This window comes from Cavia porcellus, unplaced genomic scaffold (assembly GCF_034190915.1).
Source record: "Cavia porcellus strain 051 isolate PalLab524CR breed Dunkin Hartley unplaced genomic scaffold, mCavPor4.1 scaffold_29, whole genome shotgun sequence".
Taxonomy (NCBI): domain Eukaryota; kingdom Metazoa; phylum Chordata; class Mammalia; order Rodentia; family Caviidae; genus Cavia; species Cavia porcellus.
This window is the reverse complement of record NW_026947512.1, coordinates 46,244,228-46,269,078: the sequence shown is the minus strand read 5'-3', so window position 1 is coordinate 46,269,078 and position 24,851 is coordinate 46,244,228. Positions and strand designations below refer to the sequence as shown.

Here is a 24,851-nt window from a genome sequence, read left to right as displayed (position 1 = left end):
GTGATATAAATATATATCCATAGACACACTTGTATGTATATGCATATTATGATATTCTTTTTAGACATAATTCAGAATTAACTACATGATTATATACAAATTATAACTATATATGCTTGAGATTAGAATCTATTTTTAAAATCCAAAAGTTAATGTTTAAAAAGTGGTACTTAGCAGTAACTGTGAAGAGAGAATATTTTTTAAAACGCAATGCCTTTAGATACCAAGGTAGCAGAGCAGAAGCTGCCAGAAGTTCATAACCTCTCTGCAACCCGGAATGATGACAACTGACAAATAGCTGTTCAGCAAGGAAAAGCAAAGAAGACCTCTGAGAATCAAGAAAGGCCCAACAGGAAAGCTAAACACTGTGGAGAGTGGGGTTTAGCTCAGCAGCACAAGCACGTACCTGGCAAGCACGAGGTCACGAGTTCAATTCCCGGTACAAAAAGACAAAACAAAACACAGAGACAACGCAGGAAAAAAAAAAGAACTAAGCAGTCCACAACCTTAACCCCGTCTAATGGGGAAAGGGAACGGATTCTGCATTACAAGGTAAGGCTCCAGAGGGCCTTCAATCCCACTGATCAACAATAGGAAGCACTAGACCATGGAGGAAACCCAAAGTTACCGTGAGGTGCAAATCCAGTGAGATAGTTGTTTGTGAAGTGACCATCCTCTCATGGCAGGCTAGCGTTAAGAGAAGAAATCCATTACTGAGCTTACCGCATCTTGGAAGGTATGACTGGATTTGAGAAGGGTTTGTTGTTTGAGACTGAGCTGTTCTGGGGATCAAAGTTTACGGACCATGCCACACGTCAGGATCCCTGGAGACACCCTGCTGCAGTGACTGGGAGGAGAGACAGCTAAGGGAGAGAGTCAGGGAGAGGATAAGGGCCATCTCAGTCTCTGCGAGAAGTTTAAGAAGCAGGAAACTCAGGCTCTGGAGGTCTTGGCGGTCAGTGTTATCAGGCTCTCTTGCAAGGACCTAGGTCTGCCAGGTGTGGCTTTCTGATGTGGCAAGGTATGAAACTGCCAGACCCAAGTCCAGCAGATTGCTTGGCTTCCCTTCCAGCCCCCTCCCAGCACTAGACTCAGTTCTCTGTTTGCTTTACCCACACAGCCCCAAAACGTGTACAGCGCTGGGTGTCTGTTGGACATGGATATGCCCCAGTGTCATTAGGGGAGAGCCTCGGGAGCAAGTGGGGCATCTCAACCATCCATACACCACATGATATTTTGGGGACAGCAGTAGCTCATGGTGTAAGAGGATAAAATCACTAAGCTTCTGCTGAGAAGACAGACTTGAGAAGCATAACATACCACTGACTACCCAGCCAAGTGACCCAGGCAAGGGAGGAGGCAGCATTCACACAGCCGTGTGGTGTGCAAACACACTGGCCCTTCCTGGAACTCGGTCAACAAACAGCCCCCTGCCCTGCATATCCAGTAGATTCCAATAATACTTTTCCCATCCAAATAGCTAGGTGTGGAAACATTTTTTGGACTTTCTTTTGGTTTTACTTAGTTTCTTATTTCCACTTCTCTTTCATACTTTTCTTTATTTTCTTTTCTTAATGTATTTATTGATTTTTTATTGGAATAATTTTGCCTAATTTTATTTAAGTTTTTTGGATTTTTTTCTTCTTTATCTTTTGATTTTTGGAGTTGTTTTTGTTTTTTTTTAAATTTTATTTAAAGAGAAAAAAAACAAAACAGAAGGGTAGAAATAATACATAATTTCAAAAATACAGTAAGAAATCACTAGTTGGTAAGTTACATACTGTCCTCTTACAAATAGTTGTTCAAGTTATAAAATTAAGGCATACAAAGTGGACATTCAAACAGGAGACTGCAAACAGTTCTGTTCAATGATCCAACAAAAACTTAGTAATATGGTTGTCAGTCCTACACATTTAAACATACATGCAATTATATCCTTTAGAGGACTTTCTTTTCCTCTCTTTTTTATAGTAGCAATTATCCATTTTGGATTTTATTACTCCTTTTATAGGAGTACTATTCCATTATATAAAATACCACATGTTTTTCATCAACTCTGAGGTTAATAGGCATCTTGGTTGTTTCCAAGATTTAGCTATTACAAATTGTGCTGCTATGAACATGAGTGCATATATACAATGTGAAATTTGTTTTTGTTTTCTTCCTTTTCCTATTATGTTCTTATCTTATTCTCCAGATTCCTTTTCTTGTTTGTTTTGGATGTTAGTTTTACCTCATTTCATTTGCCTTTATAATTCTAATGGATTTTGGGTTTTTTTGTCTTTTTGAGACAAAGTCTCACTATGTAGTTCAGGTTGGCCTGGAACTCACTTCGTAGCCCAGGCCGGCCTTAAACTCATGCTGATCCTCTTGCTTCAGCCTCCCAAGCTGCAGGATTACAGGTAGGAGCCACCACACCCTGCTCGCTCACTCTTTCTTTCTTACTTTCTCTATTTATTTCTTTGACAGCTGCAAGAGAAAAATGCCAAGACAATCACAAATGAGAACCCATTAGAATAATTGCAGACTTCTCTAGAAGTACTCAAAAGGCCTGCAGAGAAAAGAATGATGTATTCAAGCCCTAAAAACGAATAACTGCAAACATATATTAATATATTCAGAAGAGCTATGCTTCAAAGTTAAAGAAAAGATAAAGGTAAGCATAAACTAAAGATGATCATGTGATTCTTATTTTTGGCTTTATTGATATGGTGGATTACATTTATTGATTTGCGTATGTTGAACCATCCTTGCATTCCTGGGATGAATCCCACCTGGTCATGGTGTATAATCTTCTTGATGATTTGCTGGATCCTATTTGCCAATATTTTATTGAGGATTTTTGCATCTGTGTTCATTAGGGAGATCGGTCTATAGTTCTCTTTTATAGTTGGGTCTTTCTCAGGTTTTGGTACTAGAGTAATATTTGCTTCCAGGAATGACTTAGGAAGGATTGCTTCCCTTTCAATTTCATTGAATAGTTTGAGGAGTGTCGGCATTAGGTCTTCTTTATATTTCTTGTAGAATTCTGCAGTGAATCCATCTGGGCCTGGGCTCTTCTTGGTGGGCAAGGACCCAATTACATTCTCAATTTCATTAGCAGAGATTGGGTTATTCAACAGTTTTATATCCTCTTGATCTAGCTTTGGTACTTCATATGCTTCTAAGAATCTGTCTATTTCTTCTGTGTTATCAAACTTTTGAGAGTAGAGGTTTTCGAAATAGGTGTTGATGATCCTCTGTATTTCTATTGGGTCTGTAGTGATTTCTCCTTTTTCATTTCTTATTGCATGAATTTGAGCTTTTTCTTTCCTTTTTTTAATAAGGTTGGCTAGGGGCTTATCGATTTTATTTATTCTTTCAAAGAACCAACTCTTTGATTCGTTGATTCTTTGGATTGTTTTCTTAGTCTCTATTGCATTGATTTCTGCTCTGATTCTTATAATTTCCTCTCTTCTTTTGGCTTTGGGCTTGACTTGCTCTTCTTTTTCTAGCTGTTTGAGGTGTAGCATCAAGTTATTTACTTGTATTCGTTCTGTTTTCCTGATGTGGGAACTCAGTGCAATAAATTTTCCTCTCAGAACGGCTTTCATTGCATCCCACAGATTCCGGTAAGTTGTATCTGCATTTTCATTTTCTTTTAGGTATTGTTTAATTTCTTCTTTAATTTCTTCTGTGACCCACTGATTACTCAAGAGTGTGTTATTTAGTTTCCATGTGTTTGCGGAATTTTTGCAGTATCCTTTGTCATTAATTTCTAATTTCAGAGCGCTATGATCCGATAATATGCAAGGGATGATTTCAACTCTTTTGCATTTGCTTAAATATGTTCTGTGAGCTAATATATGGTCTATTTTAGAAAATGATCCATGTACTGCTGAGAAGAATGTGTATTCTGATGTTGTTGGGTGGAACATTCTGTATATGTCTATCAAACCCATTTGTTCACAGGTGTGATTCAGTTCTGTTATTTCTTTGCTCATTTTCTGTCTGGTTGATCTGTCCCTTGGTGTCAGTGGTGTATTAAGGTCTCCTGTTACAATTGTGTTACTGATAATTTGAGTTTTCATTTCTGTTAATAATTGTTTTATATAACTGGGTGCTCTGGAGTTCGGTGCGTATATATTTAAGATAGTTATCTCTTCCTCTTGGAGTTTTCCCCTTACGAGTATGTAGTGACCTTCTTTGTCCTTTATGGTCATTGTTGGTTTAAAGTTCACGTTGTCTGCAAACAGAATGGCTACTCCTGCCTTTTTTTGGATTCCTGCTGCATGAAGAATTGTTTTCCATCCTTTGACTTTCAGTCTGTGAGTATCTTTCTGGGTTAGATGGGTTTCCTGTAAACAGCATATGGTTGGATTTTGTTTCTTGATCCATTCTGCTAGTCTGTTTCTTTTGATTGGTGCATTGAGACCATTTACATTAATGGTTATTACTGTTAAATGCTGGTTAATTGTAGGAATGTTATCTCTCTGCTGTTGCATCTTTATCTTTCGGTTCTGTTTAATTATTTGCTTTGCTTAGTGGTTTTTTCCTTTGTGTATCTAAACTGTCTTTCAATATTTTTTGCAGGGTTGGTTTGGTGTTCATGAAGTTCTTCAGCTGTTCTTTGTCGTGGAAGTATCGTATTGCACCATCTATTTTGAATGATAGTTTTGCAGGATATATCAGTCTTGGTTGGAAATCATTTTGCTTTAGGATCTGGAATACTTCACTCCATGCTCTTCTTGACTTTATCGTTTGTGCTGAGAAGTCTGCTGTGATTCTGATAGGTTTTCCTTTATAAGTGATTTGTCTTTTCTCTCTGACAGCTTTTAATAATCTATTCTTGTGTTGGATTTCTGGGATGGTGACTATTATATGTCTGGGTGTAGTTTTATTTTGGTTATGACTGTTTGGAGTTCTATATGCTTCACTGATCCTGATGTCAGTTTCTGATCTCATGCTTGGGAAATTTGCAGCTATTACTTCTCTAAATATCCTCCTGACATCCTTCATGTTGTCTCCCTCTCTTTCATTAATCCCTATCATTCTTATGTTATTCTTCTTTGCATCGTCTTGCAGTTGTTGAATTGTTGTTTCCTGGTTCCTTGTTATTTTCAAAAGATCTTTCCTTTCCTGTTCACTAGCTGCAATCCTGTCTTCAAGGTCTGAAATTCTATCTTCACTTTCATTAAGGCGGTTTTTACAACTTTCAGTGGAGTTTTTTATTTCCTGTATATCTCTGTGCATCTGCATTATGTATTCTGTTTGTTTCTTATATTGCTCGTCTAGGGATTCTATCTTTTTGTTTAGTTCCTCCAATTTTTTATCTGTGTTTTCTTTAGATATATTTAGAATCTCTTTCATTTCTTTTATCATTTCTTCTTTTATCTGGGAGATTATTTCGAGTTTGAATTTCTTTAAAGCTTCCTGGAGTTGCTTGTCAATTTCAGTGGCTATTGTGTCCGATATATGAGGTGGATGGGATATATTTTCTTCTATATACATCGCTCCTAGGGTTTCTTGAGATGGGCTGGAGGTTTGAGGTTGTAATTTGGTCTTTCGTTTTGTCATTTTCCTATATTTCTGTGTTTCAAGTGTTACTTGAAAGCTTCCTCAGGATCTGTTGAAAATCCCCTTCTATGTTTGGAGCTAGATGCAGAAAAAGCCTTCGATAAGGTCCAACACTTATTCATGATAAGAACTTTACAGAAAATTGGAATAAATGGTCTTTACCTCAATATAATAAAGGCCATTTATGACAAACCAACAGCCAGCATCATACTAAATGGCCAAAAATTGAAAGCCTTTACTTTAAAATCGGGTACAAGACAAGGATGTCCTTTATCACCACTCCTATTTAATATAGTACTGGAAGTACTAGCCAGAGCAATTAGGCAAGAAAGAGAAATAAAAGGGGTAAAGATAGGAAAAGAAGAAGTTAAATTATCATTGTTTGCAGATGACATGATACTCTACATAGAAGACCCCCTAAACTCCATTGAAATACTCTTAGATACAATAAATAAATTCAGTAATGTGGCTGGATACAAAATCAATACTCAGAAATCAATAGCATTCCTATACACGAACAACAAAATTACAGAGAGGGAAATAAGAGAAACTGGACTATTCACATTAGCAAGCAAAAAAATGAAATATTTAGGAATTACTCTTACGAAAGAAGTGAAAGACTTATACAGTGAAAATTATAATACACTGAAAAAGGAAATTGAAGATGATCTCAGAAAATGGAAAGACATCCCTTGCTCATGGATAGGAAGAACAAACATTGTGAAAATGGCCATTCTCCCAAAACTGTTATACAGATTCAATGCAATCCCAATAGAAATACCATCAACATACCTTATAGATCTAGAGAAATCACTCCTAAATTTTATCTGGAACCAGAAGAGACCTAGAATCGCAAAGGCAATTCTAAGCAGCAAAGACAAAGCAGGAGGCATCACAATCCCTGACTTGAAGTTATACTACAAAGCAACAGTAGTAAAATCAACATGGTATTGGAATCAAAACAGAGCTGAAGATCAGTGGAATAGATTAGAAGATACAACCACAACTACGAACACACTCAACCACCTTATTTTTGATAAAGGAGCCAAGCAGGTTCACTGGAAGAACGACAGTCTCTTTAATAAATGGTGCTGGAAAAACTGGCTCTCCATTTGCCGAAAACTAAAGCTAGACCCATGTCTATCACCATGTACTAAATTAAAATGTAAATGGGTCAAAGATCTGAATATTAAAACAGAAACACTAAATCTATTGGAAGACAAAATAGGTAGAAACCTTGGAGACATAGGAGTAGGTAAAGAATTCATGAACAGGACTCAAACCGCATGGGAAATACTTCCCAGAATCAATAACTGGGACCACTTCTTATTAAAAAGTTTCTGCATGTCAAAAGAAATCTCCAGCTTAGTGAAAAGAAAACCCACAAACTGGGAAAAGATTTTAGTGAACTCTCTCTCAGACAAGGGCCTCTTGTCTAAAACATATAAAGAATTAAAGAAACTCAGACCTCCGAAATTCAAAGATCCAATCCAAAAATGGGCATCTGAGATGAATATGCAATTCTCAGATGAAGAAATGCAAATGGCAAATAAATACATGAAAAAATGCTCATCATCATTGGTCATTAGAGAAATGCAAATTAAAACCACACTGAGATACCATCTCACTCCTGAAAGAATGGCCAGGATCAAGAAAACCGACAACAAATGCTGGAGAGGCTGTGGGGAAAAAGGAACTCTCCTGCACTGCTGGTGGGAGTGTAGACTGGTACAGCCTTTGTGGAGATCTGTCTGGAGATTTCTCAAAAAGTTGGCACTGGAAATCCCATTTATTCCAGCTATTCCACTTCTAGGCATATTCCCAGAAGAACTGAAAGCATCATACCACAGTGATATATGTGCACCTATGTTTATAGCAGCACAATTTGTAATCGCCAGATCTTGGAAACAACCCAAGTGTCCATCAACTGAGGAATGGATAAAAAAGTTGTGGTATTTCTATACAATGGAGTATTATTCAGCTATAAAGAAGGATCACATTGAGATATTTATCAATAAATGGGCACAGCTTGAGACCATACTCATAAGTGAAATAAATCAATCTCGCATGTGTGAATACCGAATAGTTTCCCTAATGTAAGTAATGATTCAAATATATAAAAATATGTGGTAATCATGATTCCCCATTAGGTGGCCTTGAAGCCTTATAAAGTTTTCACTCATTAATTAGAAAGGCTTTATTCTGGGCTTCTTGATATGAAAATATTTGAAGCTAGAGTATATGAAGTTTTACCCAAATATTTCAAGGAAAAAGACACTATGGTAACTACTATTAAGTCAGGTTATAAGGTGGTGAAGTACTAGGTTATTGAAACAGTCATGCTGTGACCTCTATTGTTATATTGTTATGTCCTGTTTTATCTCAATCTACCCCTTATTGTTTCAAAAAAAAATTATTTAGTCATTTCTTATGTTTGTCTTAATTAAAGAAAAAATTCAAAAAAATTAGGATATATAAATAGTAACTCTTTTCGATTTCCTATTAACTTGTTTTGAAGTCCTGTAGTACTCCCACGATCTTGTTTTGACTGATTAGACTCTGTTCCATTCTATATGATAGTATCAAGTTTGAAGACATAGGCAACTACTTTGAAGACAATAAGATTCACTAAGATACCCATTCTGGTTTGACTATTGTCTTCTTTGGAAGTCCTGTAATATTTACAACGCCTAAGTTTTATTGGTCTTGTTCTCTACTGTTTTGTCCAACTTTATAATATCTAATAAGATAGACAATTCTTTTTAAGGAAACAAGGGACAACGTTGATAACCATTGATGATAAACTTGTACTCTGTTCTACACCATGTGCTATGTCTATCCTTGGTATTGACTGACAGCTTTGTTTTGCCATATTTGACTGTATTCTTCCCCCCCCCCAAAGAAAGTAATAAGCACTAAGGAGTAATAAAATCCAAGATGTGTAAATTTTGTTGTAAAAAAGAGAGGGGAAAAAAAAAAAAAGAAAAGGAGCTCTAACGGATATAACAGCAAGTGTGTTTGGGGGTGTTAAATAGCTGACTTTATCAATGTTTTTGGAACATTGAACACAGCTGTTTGCAGTCTCCCTGTTTGAATGTCCACCTTGTGTTCTTTGATACTGTGATTTGAGGAACTATTTTCAAGAAAATAGTGTGTAATCTACTAGCAGGTAATTTCTTACTGTTATGGTTTTTTGTTTTGTTTTGATTTGTTTTGTTTTGTAGTTCTGTATTGCGTGTACCCTTACGCCGCTTTGGTTTGTTTTGTGTTTTTCTCTTTTTCCTCTTAAATAAAAAAAAAAAAAAAAAAAAAAAAAAAGCATAAACTAAAGAAACTCGTGACTACTAACCCAGTATTGAAAAGATACGTAAAGCAACCCTACATACAGAAGAGAAAGAGAAGGTAATGAGAATTAAGAAAGAATTAAGCAGTAAAAAATGAGAACTGGGTATGTCTTTGCATAGTAACTTTGAATGTAAATGGCCTTACTCTTCCAATGAAAAGACAGACTGGGAAGCAAACTAGACCAAATTCTTTGCTGCTTGCAAGAAATATATTTCACTAGCAAATATATTCACAGATTGAAAGTGAAAAGCAGAAAATTATATTCCATGTAACAGAATCTGATAGCAAGCACGAATAGCTATACTCATTTCTGACAAAGCAACCCTGAAGGAAAAACTAGAAGAAACCAAGAAAGATACCACATACTGGTAAAGGGAACAGTCCACCCAGAAGATATAACAATCACAAGTAAATATATAGTACCTATTAGTGTCTTCAAAGCCTTAAAACAAACATTACTTAACATTAAGGAACATGCAGATGCCAATACAATAATAGCAGACCCCAGGCCAGGGATTTAGCTCAGTGGCATAAGTTCCTGCCTGGCAGGCATGAGGTCATGAGTTTAATCCCTGCTACAAAACAAAACAAAACACCTAATTATAGCAGACTCTGCTCTCAATATAAGTCATCCATATTTAAATATCAAAGTACCAGAGTTAAACCATCCCATATATCAAATGAAACTAACAGATATTTACAGAACATTCCATTCAAAAACTGCAAAACATGCTCTCTTCTTAGCTGCTCATAAAACATTCTTGAAAATAGATTGGAGTCTAGACCATAAAGCAAACCTTAACAGATACAAAACAGACATAGTCTCTTACATCGCCTCAGGTCACAGTAGAATGAACTAGAAATCAAAAATATGAGAAAATATATAAACTATAAAAATAATTTACTTTTAAATAATCAAATTTACTTTTAATTGAAAAAACTTAGGAGAGATATTTTAAAAATCCTGCAGTGAAATGAAAATACAAATAGGACATACCACTATCTCCAGGATATGTGGCAAAGACAGCTACAGGGAGATGCATCAAAAAACGAGAGAGAGATCAAGCAGATAACTGAACAGTGCCTTTCAAGGGTAAGAAAACAAGAACTAATCAAACCCAACAGAAGGAAAGAAATAATAAAGAGCTGAAATTAATGAAATAGACTACAATAATTACATGCAGTCTCAATGAAAGAAAGCTAATTCTTTGAAATGCCAACCCTAATAAATGCAAGACTGATAATACATTAGACAAACTGACTGAAAGGATGAGAGAGAAGACCCCAATTAATACAACTGGAGATTAACAGGAAGATACTAAAATCAGCACCAGAAAGAGGGTCACTATGGACTAATTTGAAAACCTATAGTCTAATAAATCAGAGAATCTAGAAAAGACTGGACTATTTCTAGACATATTATCTACCAAAATTGAAAAGAATGTTTAAAAACCTATACAGATCAATAATACGCAATTATAAAGGTAATCATAAAATGTCTCCTGACAAAGAAAAGCTGAGAGACAGCCTGGTTCTCTGGCACATGTTACCAAACCTTTAAAGAACTAACTCACTATTGTGTCTTAAAGTATTCTGTAAATAGAAAAGGAAAGAATGCTTTCAGATTCGCTCTAGGAGTCTGTTATAGTACGGGTCTGGGTCTCCAGTCCAAACCTCATGCAGTCATGGAGGTGGCTGAATCCAGTGTTCGTGATTAGCTCCTTGTCTAGCGCTGGGATGGGTGGTGAGTGCTGCAGGTGCCAGCGCGCAGGCAACACACAGTATGCGGGAGGGAGGGAGGCATGCTTCCCCTTTTGCCCGTTTTTCCTGCCCTTGTCTCTCGCAGTTGCCATGAATGGCTTCCCCTGTGCCATCTACCCTGCCTTGGAGCCAGCTGAATGTGGACTGAAACCTCCAAAACTGTAAGGTAAGTAAATTTTTCCTTCCCTAATTTTGGGTGTCAGGTATTTTTGTCTCAACAAAGAGAGAAAAGTAACCAAGACAGAGTCCACCATCAGCTTAATAGAAAAAACAGACAAGAAAAAACTATAGACCAATATTCTCGATGAACATGAATACAAGAACCCTTAACAAAATACTTGCAAATTGAATTTGGCAATGCATTATAAAGATCACATACTATGATCAAGTTAGTTTTAATCCAGGGAAGCAAAGATGATTCAAATGTGCAAATCAATAAACAAACTACAGAAATGGAATCAAACATTAAAAGCATGAAGTCATCTCAATACATGGTGAAGAAGCATTAGACAATATTCGACATTTAAAGATGAGATAAATAAGTCTAACCAACATCAATTTATTTGTGCAAAGTTACACAGATATTTTATGTTTGAAACTGTTCTCCAACTAAGACCTAATGTCCTTTGGAAGTCAATTTCCTGCATCAAAATAATCTAAAACCAAAACCAAAAAGTCTTACTATTCACAAAAATACCACTTGTTATGACCTGTACTATATTTTTAAAGATAGCAAGTGCTTTAATAACATAAACCTCAAGGAAAATTCTTTTGGTAATGTATGTTATAAATTTAATATGTTTTATTGCTTGACTTTAACAGTCTATCATAGTATATACTACTCTTACAATTTAAAATGATATGTATATTTAGTAGCTAACTTGATGCACTTACATCTATAAAACTACATTGTAAGCAAAATAAATATAACCAATAAATAAATCATTTAAAAAACTTACATGGCTTTTGGAGTCATTACACAGGTGGCTTCTGAACACCGACATTTTACTGGATCATCATATGCTATTCCCAGACTGAGGCCCAGCATCTGTATTACAATAACGGAAAACGCCTCCAAAGTCATTTCCTTGGAATACTATAATGGTATCAAGGGAAATTCAAAAGAAAGTCATTTCATTGAATGATAGTAAAAATAATACTTCTACAAATTATTAATATTTTTATTTTTAACCAAAGATAGAGAGATATGATTCTTTGAGCAAGTGAGAAGCTGAAGTTCTACATATAGCATTTTACTGATTTAAGTCAGCATCAGACTTCTGAATAATTTAAAATTGAACATCTAGATAAAACCATAACTATATAAAGAGTAAAAGGGCTAATTTGATGAAGAAATTCTTATCAGACCATAATCTAATAGCCAAATGGACCATAACTTTCATTATGTTTCTAAATCAGTTATGATAATAAATATTTGCAGTCAACTTGCAAAAATTCAAACCTATTGAGTCCATGTCATCTAAAGGATCTTGTTTCAAGATCATCTTAACAGTAAATCCAAACAAATTGCAAATCCACACTATTATTATTATCCAAATTCTGAAAATGTATGTATTAGCAAATGTAAATACTAGCAAAATCCTCACATTGGGCTCCTAACAAGTGGAGCAAGAGTTATGCTGTTGAGGGCCATACAGAGTCCCAGTAACTGCTCCCAAATTGCTGAATCAAAAGTAATATAGCATCCCTGAGCACTACATAGCCTACCGCCACCACTAAAGTCTGCAACCGTAAGATTAACACTCTGCATAACAGCATCATTTAACACACATGTTAGTCTAGTATAAAAGCTAAGTTAAAGATGAAGAGTGACTTAAAAATTGCTGCAAACTTAATCTTGTGGTGATGGTAATCACTTTGGAGATTTCCAATATGGCAATCTCATTGGATAAATCAACATAACCTCCAGCAACAGGTAGGCAGCAACTAGTCTAGTAATTCCCCCTTTTTAAAATTCATCATGAGTAAAAACAGCCAAAAGTAGCTTGACCTCAACCAAGGAGCAGTCACACGGGATCAGTAAGTATCGCAGTGTTATGCCTTAGCTTATGGCTATGTCAATTCTTTTTTTCTTTCCATGACAATGTAAGTCAGAGAAAATTTGATTGTCTTTATAGCCCATAGCATACCATGTTGGCTCCACTGAGATGGTAACAGTATGTTTTCTAGACCTAGTACACAGGAAGCAGCAAGGATCATAAAGGTTTTAGTAAAGGTCATGCATGCTGGAAAGGAGATGAATGCAACACTTCAGCAACCCTCCGGAATGGTCCGGTGTTAGGGGTGCAGTGATCTGGGACGTATCAGGGTATCTCTTCTGAAGTCAGACACAACTCTATGCACTTTATATAGGTAACTAAACAAAATAGGATGTACAGGTTTGGTGGCCTTATTTGGATATTAGAGGCAACATATGCCATGTGGACACACTTCCTGAATAACGTGCCAGGTAGTCTATAAAAAGACTCATGTCTTGACACTTGGTCCAGTAAAGGTTAAAAGCTTAACTATGAGACACTATATCACTTTTATCAGAATGTCTCACCCTGAGGTAGATGTTATCTGATCCACATAACACGAAACTGCATGCTCACAGCAATACTCTACAGAAAGGTTTAGGAACAGAAGACCAACTCCACACGACAGGGCCTCAAACTCCCAGGGAATAATGTACCTTTCGCTGTCTCTCCCACAATCAGTTTCTCTTTGTGCACTGAATTGAATTCCATGGTAAAGAGGTGGGTCAGTCTACAAGTGGGCCAGCAACACACACTAGCAGTGGCAGAAGTGGCTGCTTTAGCCTCATTCAGCTGAGACGGTAGAAGTCAGACACGGTCGTGCATGTCAGTTACTTGGAAGGCTAAGGTAAAACACTGCGAGTCTGAGGCCAGACTGAGTGATATAATGAGTCACCCATACCAAAAAGGAAAAAAAAACCAGCGTAAGTTCCAGCAATACCTCTGCTGTTCACGTTACTTAAAAGCAGAGATAGCTTGAGGTACCGATTCATGGACAGTCAAAAAGGTGGGCTGGCTGGCCAAGGACTCAAGAAGATTTCTTGGTAACTCCCTCCCTTGTACTTTTCTCTGTAATTTACTTATATTTTGAGCTTCTCGGATAAGAGCGATCATGTGATGTATTTAAATTTGAGGGTTGGATTTATTTCACTTATTACTGTGGTTTCAGGCTGTACTCGTTTTTCTGCAAACTGGCTACACCTTTCTGTGAAACGTTTCTTTAAGCATCTTGTCCATGTTTCTATTGTGACAGCCTTTCTTCCTTTTTATTGATTCATAGCAGCACATCGTGTACTTGACCTTTAGTCATCTTCAGTCATGCACTGCAAATATTTTTTTACTGTTTGGTTCATCTTTTCACTTTCTCATTTTTTTTATAAGCAGAATTTCCTAAGTTTAATGTGGGTTACCTAAGTATCACTTTTTGAATAGCTTCAGGTCACAGGAAAATTTCATTTGTCAAAAAGACCATCTATTAAAGAGTGTACCACAAATTCACTGTTAAAAGAAATAGAAAAGAAAAACACCACATGCGTACACAATTTTCTATTTGTGAACTCTGTTCTGCACCACTGTTCTATTTATCTATCTGTGTATTTTTATTATAAAGACAGAGAAAGCTTTATCAGTTTTGATATTTTGTATAACATGTCCCTCTACTTCATTATTCTCCAAACTTCTCATGGTTTTACAGAAATGTAAACATACCTCCTTTGTGTTGTCTCACTCTTCGTCTCTTCCTGACTTTACTCCAAACCCTGCTTCAGTCACTCATTTCTAAATCTTTACTCCAGGACAGGCCAGCAGACCTCTGACCACTAACTGTCAGTCCTCCATCATCTCTGAGATCGCGTATCACAGCCTGATCACCTGTTTGTTTGTTTTTTTTTCTGGTTGCCCCCAGCACCTCAGTTCCAACATGAACATAAACACAAGCACCTCCAATTTATTGTACATGTCACTGTTCTTAACTTTTCAACTTTTTTTCTTTCTTCACTAATTCAAACTCCTTTATACACACCTCGATTTCCATGCTATCCTTTCATAATATTTTTATTTTTTTAATTTATTTTAAAATAAAAAATAAAAATGATGATATAGAATTTCAAAACAAAAAACAGATTAACACTGGTTAATAGATTGCATATTGCTATCTTCAAAACAGTTGTTTAGATTACAAGACACAGCCATGAAAAAAAACCTGTTTGTGATGAACAAAGATTGGTAGTATAGTTATTTATCTTGTATACATCATACAATGTTAACATGTATTAATTTAAAAAGCAAAGATATAAATAATGTCATCAGGCCCCTTAAACCAGGGATGGTGATGCACGCCTGTAATTCCAGCACCGAAGAGGCCGGACAGGAAGAGCGCTAGGAGTTCAAGGGCAGCCTGAGCCACACAGTGAGTTCGAGACCCGCCTAAATTACACAGCAAGATTCTGTCTCTAGCAACAAAAAGAAAGGGAAAAAGTGTTCTTAAATCACTATGTTTAAGAAGTTTGAAATAGTATAAAGGATTTTTCATTATTTTTATACTGCAGCTATTTTACCTGTAACAATGTTTTGATAGCTTTATACCTACAAGCAAGATATTATTTTACTTGTAGAAATTTTCTTAAAAGTATTTTTTCCAGTACCACACTGATTTTATCACAGTAGCTTTATAGTATAATTTCAAATCAGGGATGGTGATGCCCCCTGCACTTGCCTTTGCTGCCTAGGATTACCTTTGCTATTCTAGGTCTCTTCTGGATTAAGATGAATTTTAGAAATATTTTCTCTAGTTCTGTAAGGTATGCTAATGGTATTCTGATCAGGATTGCATTAGATCTATATAATAGTTTTGGGAGAAGGATCATTTTCACTATGTTGGTTCTTCCTATCCAAGAGCAAGGGAAGATATCCTTTTCAATCCCCTTTTTCAGAGTACTGTAATTTTCAATATATAGATCCTTTACTTCCTTTGTTAGAGTGATTTTGAAATATTTCATTTTTTGGATACTACTACAAAAGATGTGATTTCCCTAATTTGTTTCTCAGTGAATATTTCATTTGTGTCCAGGAATGCTATTGATGTCTGAGTGCTGATTTTTGTATCCAGCTAAGCTACTAAATTTGATTATTAAATTTAGAAATCTTTTGGTGCAGTTTCTGGGCCCTTCTATGTAGAGTATCAAGTCACCTAAAAATAATGATATTTTAACTTCTTCCATTCCTTTCATTATTCCTTTTATTTTCTGTTTGTCTAACTGCTTTGGCTAGTGTTTCCAGAACTATATTAGAGAGGAGTAGTGGAAGTGGTGCTGGCAAAAAAACAGATCTGAGGACGAGTGGAACAGATTGTAAGATGCAGACACAACTGCAAACACACTCAGCCGCCTTATCTTTGACAAAGGAGGCAATCATGTTCACTGGAAGAAAGACATCCTCTCCAGTAAATGGTGTGGGAAAAACTGACTCACTACATGCTGAAGATTAAAGTTAGACCCAGTCTATCATGAGGCACTAAATTAAAGTCAAAATGGATCAAAGATCTAGATATTAAAACAGAAACATTAAATCCACTGGAAGAGAAAGTAGGTAGAAATCTTTAAGACATCAGTATAGGCAGAAACTTCGTGAACAAAACCCAGACTGCACAAGTACTTCAAAGAATCAACAATTAGTATCTCATCTTGAAAAAGCTTTTTCAAAGAAAAATAAATCACAAACAGAATGAAGAGACAACTCACAGAGTGGGAAAAAATTTTATCCAAATGTCCCTCAGAAAAAGAACTTATATCTAGAACATACAAATATTTAAAAAAATCAGATCCCTCCCCAAATCAAAGACCCTATCCAAAAATGGGCATCTGAGATGAATACACACTTCCTAGACAAAGAAATACAAATGGAAAATAAATGTATGAAAATATGCTCAACATCACTAGTCATCTGACAAATACAAATTAAAACAACACTGAGATTCCTTCTCACTCCAGAATGAATGGCTATTATCAAGAAATCAACCAATAACAAATGCTGGAGGGGGTAAGGGGGAAAAAGAAACCCTTCTCCCCTGTCGGTGGTAGTGTAGACTGGTGCAACCACTGTGAAATCAGCATGAAGATTTCTATAAATACTCGGATTAGAGGTCCCATTTCACACAGCTATTTCCTTTCTAAGTATCTTCCCAGAAAAATTAAAAACATCGTATCACAAAGATGTTTTTAGCAGCACATGTTAATAGCAGCACAATCTGTAGTAGGCGAATCTTGGAAACAACCAAAATGGCCATCAACCAAGATGTTATCCATCAAGAAAGTGCTCTAAAGGTTATAACTGCATATATGTTTACGTGTATAAGATAGATAACCATATTACTGAGTGTTTTTTGGATCATTGAACAAAACTGTTTGCAGTCTCACTGTTTGAAAGTCCACTATACATGCTTCAATTTTGTAACTTGAACAACTATTTCTAAGATGAGAATATGTAATCTATTAACTAGTGATTTCTTACTGTTTATTTTTTAAATTTTGTATTACTTGTACTCTTTTTCTGTTTTTTCTTTTTCTCTATAAATTAAAAAAAAAAAAAGATGTTACCCATCTTTGGATAACAAAGATGTGGTACTGTTATACAATGGAGTACTACTCAGCCATTAAAAAGATAAACTTGAGACCTCTATAGGTAAATGGATGTAATCTGAGTCCATACTGATAAGTTAAATAAATCAAACTCACATGTGTAAACAACATATTGTCTCCCGAGTGTGAAAAACTGAAAGAGTAAATATAGATATTGTGAAATGGGGAGACATTGTTCAAAAGGAAAAAGAGACTAGATGAGTGAAAGGGGAAAAGAAAGCTGGGGAAAGGGGAAAATGCAAGTCCATTATACTGTTAGTGCCATTCACTCAAAGTGAAAGTTTGTGCTAAGACTGACAGGAAACAATGTTATGTCCATATCTTAAACCCTGAGTAACCACTTTAAAGATAATATGAATGTATGGACTACTGCTATTTCTTATTACTTTGTTACGTTTTGTTTTACCTTTTTTCCATAAAATTAGAAAAAATAATTTTTCACGATATACTATTCTATATATTGAGGAATGCATGTGTATTTATATTTTTACTCTCATTTTAACTTCCAAATATAGCTGACTGCATATGACACTTCTATAAAATATTATTCCTTTCACATACTACAAAATTTAAATGGTAATGGAAACTAAATGCAATTTCTAAAAGCAAACAGCATAAAATACATGCTAACTCAAGTAATTTTTGAAGGCATTAATGTCTTTAAAAAGAGATTAAGTAATTACATACCAGTACAACTCCTACAGAATAATTGTTAGTACACATCTTTCCAGGAAATGTCATTCCCACATAATCTGGATGCTCTCTGTAACTAAATAAATAAACACACATTTAGAATTAATTTTAATGAACCATCTAAATGTGAGAATTTCTGCTAATTTAAGTCTTTGGCTCATAACATGTTAAACTTAAGTGTACTGAGGCATAATCTTTCAATTTGTCCTTAATTATTTCAAATTTAGAAGATATTCTTAACTAAAGTATATTGAATACTCTTCATTTTTAAACATATTCAACTGAGCTAAGTATTTGAGTATCTAAGTATCTCATTACATCTGGTTAACCTTGTCAAAGGCTTTGTTCAAACATTTTGATCAAAAACATGCTCTTGAAAGATACCAACGAAGTTTTAATGCATGGATAAGAATGTGCCACCTTCATGTAGAAAAACTCAACAGTTTCTCATAGGAATAACTATTATAAAATATTAATATGCAGCTTTAAGAGCCTACATAAGTCCACATCTAGTAACACTATACTCAGAGCTTTATACAAACTACTAAAATAAATAGTAAGTTTCTATAGTAAATAAATCAAACATCAGCTGGAAAATACAGGTCTCTCTCTAGAGGTGGAGGATTCATGAAAGTTACTGCAGGGTGTGAAGCTGGTCTGAAACACTGAGCCTGCGACACCCCCAGACAGCACGCACCCTTGCAGCCCTGCCCACGCACAGGTCCCAGATGCGTCCAAGGCTGCAGCTGAGTCTGTCACGTGCTCCTCGTGCTCCACTTCACAAGGCCTGTCTGTCCCACATCTGCCTTTACTCTGACTCTATTACTATTTAAATCTATGCACACCTCCCTCACATTCCATTTGCTTCTAACAGTTTACTAACAGTATATAACAGAATCTGACATCAAATGCTGTTTCAGTGTCTAAATATATTTTACACTCTTTCTCCAAAGTCAGTCCTGCAACAAATGTTTTAACAACTGTCTCTCTTTACAAATCTGCTAAAGCTACACATACTTCTGACAGCAACAATCATAGCTCTTACGTGCCTACTGCACTCAAATTAGCTGTCCAGGTCTGCTGTTTACTTATTCACTTATGGTTTCCTTTTCCCTCAAAGGTTCCGCCCCATGTCTGACTATAAGTGAAACTGAAAAGAATGAAAACATTGTTTCCTGATTCTAAGTACATTTTTCCCATAAATTGGAATACTTGCCCTCCTTTCTCTTCATACTATTAAATAGGCCCAACTGCTTCTGCCCAGCATCTAATTTGACCATCCTGTAACATACTCCTGTCCCTTTCCTCTGCCTCTCCTCCAGAAACATAATTATCTCACATTACTTATGCACAACCCCATTGTCCTACTGTAGGATTCGCAGGCAACTGACTGGAGGTCCTGGCGCTCTTCACCGCATGCAACAGCAGCACACGCAAAACACAGCGGCTGCTCTGTGCCAGGGCTTGAGGCACCACCCTGGGCTACAGTGGTGGTGCAACAGAGCACGGAGACAGAAACACCTGCTTTAAAAAACAAGCCAAGTGCAAAGCATCTATCCTCTTATCTTGACAGTGAAGAGCAGTTTTGAACCAAGACAGGCCTTGCTCACCAGAAAAAAGGTAAGAAGGTCCCCTAGCTGTCTCCAGGAATGGTGAGAGATACAGCAGCAGTTGCTACTGGACAGGTCGACAGGCTCTGAGCCCATTTTGAATAGCTGCCAGGGAATCCACACAGCAGATGTTCCCCAGGAGAAGAGCCCAGCTCACCTGCAGCTCTGGCTGTATATGTCATCTGACTACACATGCCTGGCTTCCTAGAAGCAGCAGGATGGTCATCCCAACCTCTTAGACAATCTGTTGAGCAGCGTGGGGTCTCTAACCAGCCATGCTCGGTTTAGGAAAGCAGTGTATCCAGGTCTCCAAGGACCATGGGGTGGGGCAAGCGCATCTGCCTTTAGCCTAGAAAGTCCGAGGCACACTCTCCAGAGAGGGTCTTGGACAGAACTAGAAAGCTGCCTAACCACACGGCCCACCCCAACTCCAGGCTGCTCTGAGCACAGTGTTCCTTCAAGATCCTGCAAAGATACCGCTGAAATCTGAGTCTGATGGAAGGTAAAATAGGAAAAGCTCATGCAGACATAACCATATGTAAATATGTTCTGACCAGAACCCCAATGGCGCAGAATTAACATCAAAAACTCAACAACTAGAATTGTATCTAAAAGCTACTGCTCAGTGCAGAAAACAATAAAGTGAAAACCTACAGAATGTGAAAAAAAAAAAAATCGCTACCTACTCCCTACACCTCAGAGTCACTTGTAGGCAAATGGATACATCTTGAGTCAATAACAGTAACTGAAATAAATCAGACACAGGTCAAGTATAATATGCTTTCTCTCATGTGAAAAATCCAAAATAGAAATAATTTAAAGATCAAAATAAAAGATAGGTGATAGGAAACAGACAGATTTTTGGAGATGTTAAGGGGGTCTAGGGATGACCCCTGGAGAAGTCAAGGTGAGAAGATCCAGAGGGTGTAAGAAAGCATCAAGCCACTTTACCGCACATAAAATTCCCCATGAGAAATACATTTACTATGTGTTATGGCTGAGACACTGGGGCAGCTTGAGCAGTTTAGAAGTTTAACCCAGAGACTCAGCAGGTAGCCCGAGTGAGTTCTTACTTGGTAAATATCCTCATCTTTAGCAAAGGAGGACAAGGAGATTTTGTGAGTGCTACACCCATATTTATTCATGATTTTAAAAATCTTTTACAACAGAAAAAGTACAAAGAAAAACAATGCCTAGATTTGATTAATGACTTATACCAGCTGCATCACATGTATCATTCTTAAGTTTTGGGTCAAGAATGACAAAAAGACACTGGTGACCACAATCTGGGTCTACCATAATTTTAGCATTCTTAGCAAAACAACTAAGGCAAAGAATAGCCTAAGCATTAGATACAAAGAAATAAAACTATCATAGTTTTCAAATAATATGCACATGCCTGGAAAATAAGACAATTTCAACATATAATTTACTATAATTTTAGAATATATTTATGCAACACAGTGTTAACAATGATGTGAAATTGCAGGGACTGGGGAGAGACAATGTGCAGAACCTCTTCCTGCCTTCTGTTTATTCACTTGCAAACTAAAACGGCTCTGAGAAGTCTATTAATTGAAAAACTGCACTTAGTAGTCATGAAAATTAGTTGCATGGTTGTGTATCTTCAAACGTATATTAGAACATTAAGATACTTTTTGCAGTAACACATATCTCAACCTAGAAATAAATATCAATATTATGTATATGATCTCTGCAGAAAACTGCAAGAAACCTAGAGAATTTTTTTCAACGATTCAGGAATTTACCATAATTATTCATTGCAATATAACATAATATGCACACATAGAATATTCAACACTGTAAATAATTTAGTTCTTCCAAACTGTCACGCAGGTTCACTTTAAGACCTGTAATAACTTTAACAGGTTGTTTATGGGTGCAGACAAATGTTTTACACATGTGCTTATGATACTTGTGGGAAAAGTGGCGCTCTACATATCAAAAAAGATAACTACATCCATCTTATATATAAAAAATTAATACCTGAATACTGTATTAAAACGTACTATAAAGATGAATTTTATTAAAAATTAAAAATTAGCAAACTAAAATATAAAACAAATAAAATTTCCTCCCTTACATTGTACACAGGCTAGTCACCCTGGGCACCTACATCATCTCTGTTAAAACAGGGAGAGACCCTTTAACCACACACAAAATGCAAGAGTAAAAAAGGAAACTCTAGAAATGTAGACACAGAAAATGTAAAAATGTTTTCACGTAGCAAGACAAAAAATCTATAGGTGTAGAAAAATAATTTCTCATATGGCTAAACAAAATCTAAAGATTCAGTACATACTTACAAATTAAAAGCAGAAAGTCAAATGCCATAAAAGGGCAATACAGAATAACAGATGCAAATGACCAAAAGCACATTAAAAGATGTGTAAATCCACTAGTCATCAGAAAAAAGTAAATCAAAATGTTAATGACATTAATTTAGGCCCATCGGACTGCCAAAAATGAAGAGTAACAGTGGCTGATATGCTAAGAAAAGATTAATTTCTCACATGCAAAGGCAAATATCACCTGCCACCTTTAACATACACATATATTGTAATTATTGATACAATGTGCCCACTTTAGAAGTTTAGAAGCTTAACTAACTGACTCAGCAGTTATACATTCTGTGTGTTGAGGACATGCTCCAGGAGGCTGTTTATCCACTAGAAGGTTGCAATGTTCGCTTCATTGTGTCAACTTGAGAAGTTTAAGGAAGTAACTCAGCAGGAGGCCAGGGTCCTCGCTTGGTAAACAACCTCAGCCAGTGCAAGAGGATGTTTTTACATTTTCTATGTGTCCACATTTCTAGCTTTTCCTTTTTTACTCTTGCATTTTGGGTGTGGTTAAAGGGTCTCTCCCTGTTTTGACAGGGATGCTGTAAGTGCCCAGGGTGGCTAGCCTGTGTACAGTGTAAGGGAGCAAAACAGCTTTGTTCCCCCTTTTACTCTTGTTACTTTTGCTGTCTTCTACCACCAGAACTGCCGCCCTTCAACCATCCACCCTGCTTTGCAACCAACTGATTAGGGACTGAAACCTGTGTAAACTGTGAGCTAAATAAACCTTTCTTTCTTAATTTTAGGCATCAGGTATTTTGTCTCAGCAACAACAGAAAAGTAACTACCACAGATATATACAGAGAGAATACATTAGGTATGTTTAAAAATCTTGGCTTATTATCAGTAACAAATCTAATAGGAACGTGATTAGAAATATAAAACAATAATTTGTCCTTATAAAACTAACATTTAAAAGTAATGCTGAAAATTTATGAGGATAAAATACTGTAAGTAAAGTTATCAAACTTGATTAAACTTAAAATCAAAATATAAAGTTCATTAGATAAAACTCATCTTTATTTAGTGTTAAGTATGTAGGCTCTGAAATTACAAACTGAATTCAAACCCTAGATGCATCTACTGCATTGGAGACAACCATTCTGAGATGGCTTAACCTCTTCAAATTTAAATGTCTTTCATTTATAAAAGTTTGACAAGCTTAGTAATAAACATTGGTAATTTTTTTATTGCCTGACACTAAAAAAGAGACCATAAGACTTGATAATAAGTAAAATATGAAACTTACTTGATAATAAGTAAAATATGAAACACAGCCATAAAGAATATATGCTAAATTAATCTACATCATTATCACAGATCTGTATGTTCTTTCTAGGATACCGAAACATTATTCTTACACGAATAGGTATGCAACATCATGAGCTCTTAGGGTAAGATAAGACTGTTTCCAGTGAATAAACTTTTGCAACAATTCATCTGCCTCACCAATTGTAGAAATCCTATTTTTATCTGACCACAACTCCAATGATGACAGCACAACAGTCACTTTAAGTTGTGTAAACACCTAAGTAATAAAAAATAAATATATGGGAAATCAATCTTTATGTCACTTTATAATAATCTAAAAATTATTTTATTATTATAAATTTATACTCAATTTATATAGATGAATTATTAATAAACACCAGCTCAAGAAAATAAAAATGATAATTTCAAAACTAAAACATCTGATGTAAACAAGGAAAATACTTACTGAATTTACAAGGTTGATCATTGCCATGACTTTCTTTGTAATGGTTGTGCTATCAGAGCCTAAATAATCATACTGTAAAACAGAATTAATTTTACATTTAAATAGTTTGCTATATAACATTTTGAGAGTTACTCTTCATCTACTGGATGATCTACAGTTGAATAGTTCAAATTTAAACATTAGCAAATAAAAAGGAATACAAGGTAGATCACTTGGAGTCTTGATGGTAATGTAAAATGGTACGGTCAGTCTAGAAAACAGTTTGACACTGTCTTATAAAAATATTACTGGACTTGCTACATGGCCCATCTTTTACACAGCTGGGCATTTATCACAAGAAATAGAAGCCGATGCTCACACAAACAAGTGCAAAGGACATTCCCAGTATGTATGTTTGTCTGTAATACCCCAAATCAACATGTTTAAAGTGATTAAATGGTTAAAAATGTAGCACATGCATTCCATGGAATATTACTCTGCAATAGAAGGGAAATGAAGTGTTTATATATGGAATCACTTGAATAATATTTCAAGAGAACTACACTGTTGAAAATCTCAAAAGGGAACACTGCAGGATAACTTTATGCCAACTTGCAAAATTATAAAAACAAGCAGCTTAGTTCATTCCTCTTCTCAATGTGGGCACGGGATTGATAAGGGGAGAGGCCACGGGTGAAGCTGTGAAGACAGCCTTGTGGCTATGGTGCTTTTGATCTGGATAATGCTTTGGTGCACAAGAATACTGACATAGCACTGTCACCTAAAACCACACATGAACATGCACACACAAGCACACACAATTGATGTGTACAGATGTGTTACAATCTGAATAAATTCTGGATTACAATGACGTCAAAGCCCCTATGCACTAATTTTCTATAGTATACTTCTCCAAAGGACCTTGAAGTCCTTCAAAGCTAAACTCACAGCCAGAACTAAATTGATTATTTTCCACTCAAAAGTCTGCTTCACTGGTATTTTTTAGCACTTCAAGCTAATGGTAGTATCAACAGTTGCACCCCACATTTATTATAGGACATGCTCCAAACACCAGAAGCTGGCTGTTCCCACTGTTTGTACTATATGCTCTAATAAGCCAGCAAGAAAAACGGATTTTTACCATTGCCCTCTTGCTA

At 36.0% G+C, this 24,851-nt stretch overlaps 1 protein-coding gene across 5 annotated transcripts in view; it reads right to left on the bottom strand.

Moving 5' to 3' along the window:
• The window catches only part of LOC100735053 (disintegrin and metalloproteinase domain-containing protein 32), a 125,172-nt gene that overhangs the window by 45,467 nt on the left and 54,854 nt on the right, over positions 1-24,851 (bottom strand). For 4 of the 5 annotated variants that reach the window (XR_010044355.1, XM_063239653.1, XM_063239655.1 and 1 more), the window contains exons 8-11: positions 23,716-23,787; positions 23,360-23,526; positions 18,023-18,104; positions 11,622-11,758 (exon numbers count right to left, since the gene is read on the bottom strand). Coding sequence is in view for 4 of the 5 variants with exons in the window: in XM_063239653.1 (XP_063095723.1) it covers positions 11,622-11,758; positions 18,023-18,104; positions 23,360-23,526; positions 23,716-23,787 (458 nt within the window). In the remaining variant the exon portion in view is untranslated. The remainder of the gene's footprint in view (positions 1-11,621; positions 11,759-18,022; positions 18,105-23,359; positions 23,527-23,715; positions 23,788-24,851) is intronic. The other variant, XM_063239654.1, reaches the window with a different exon arrangement.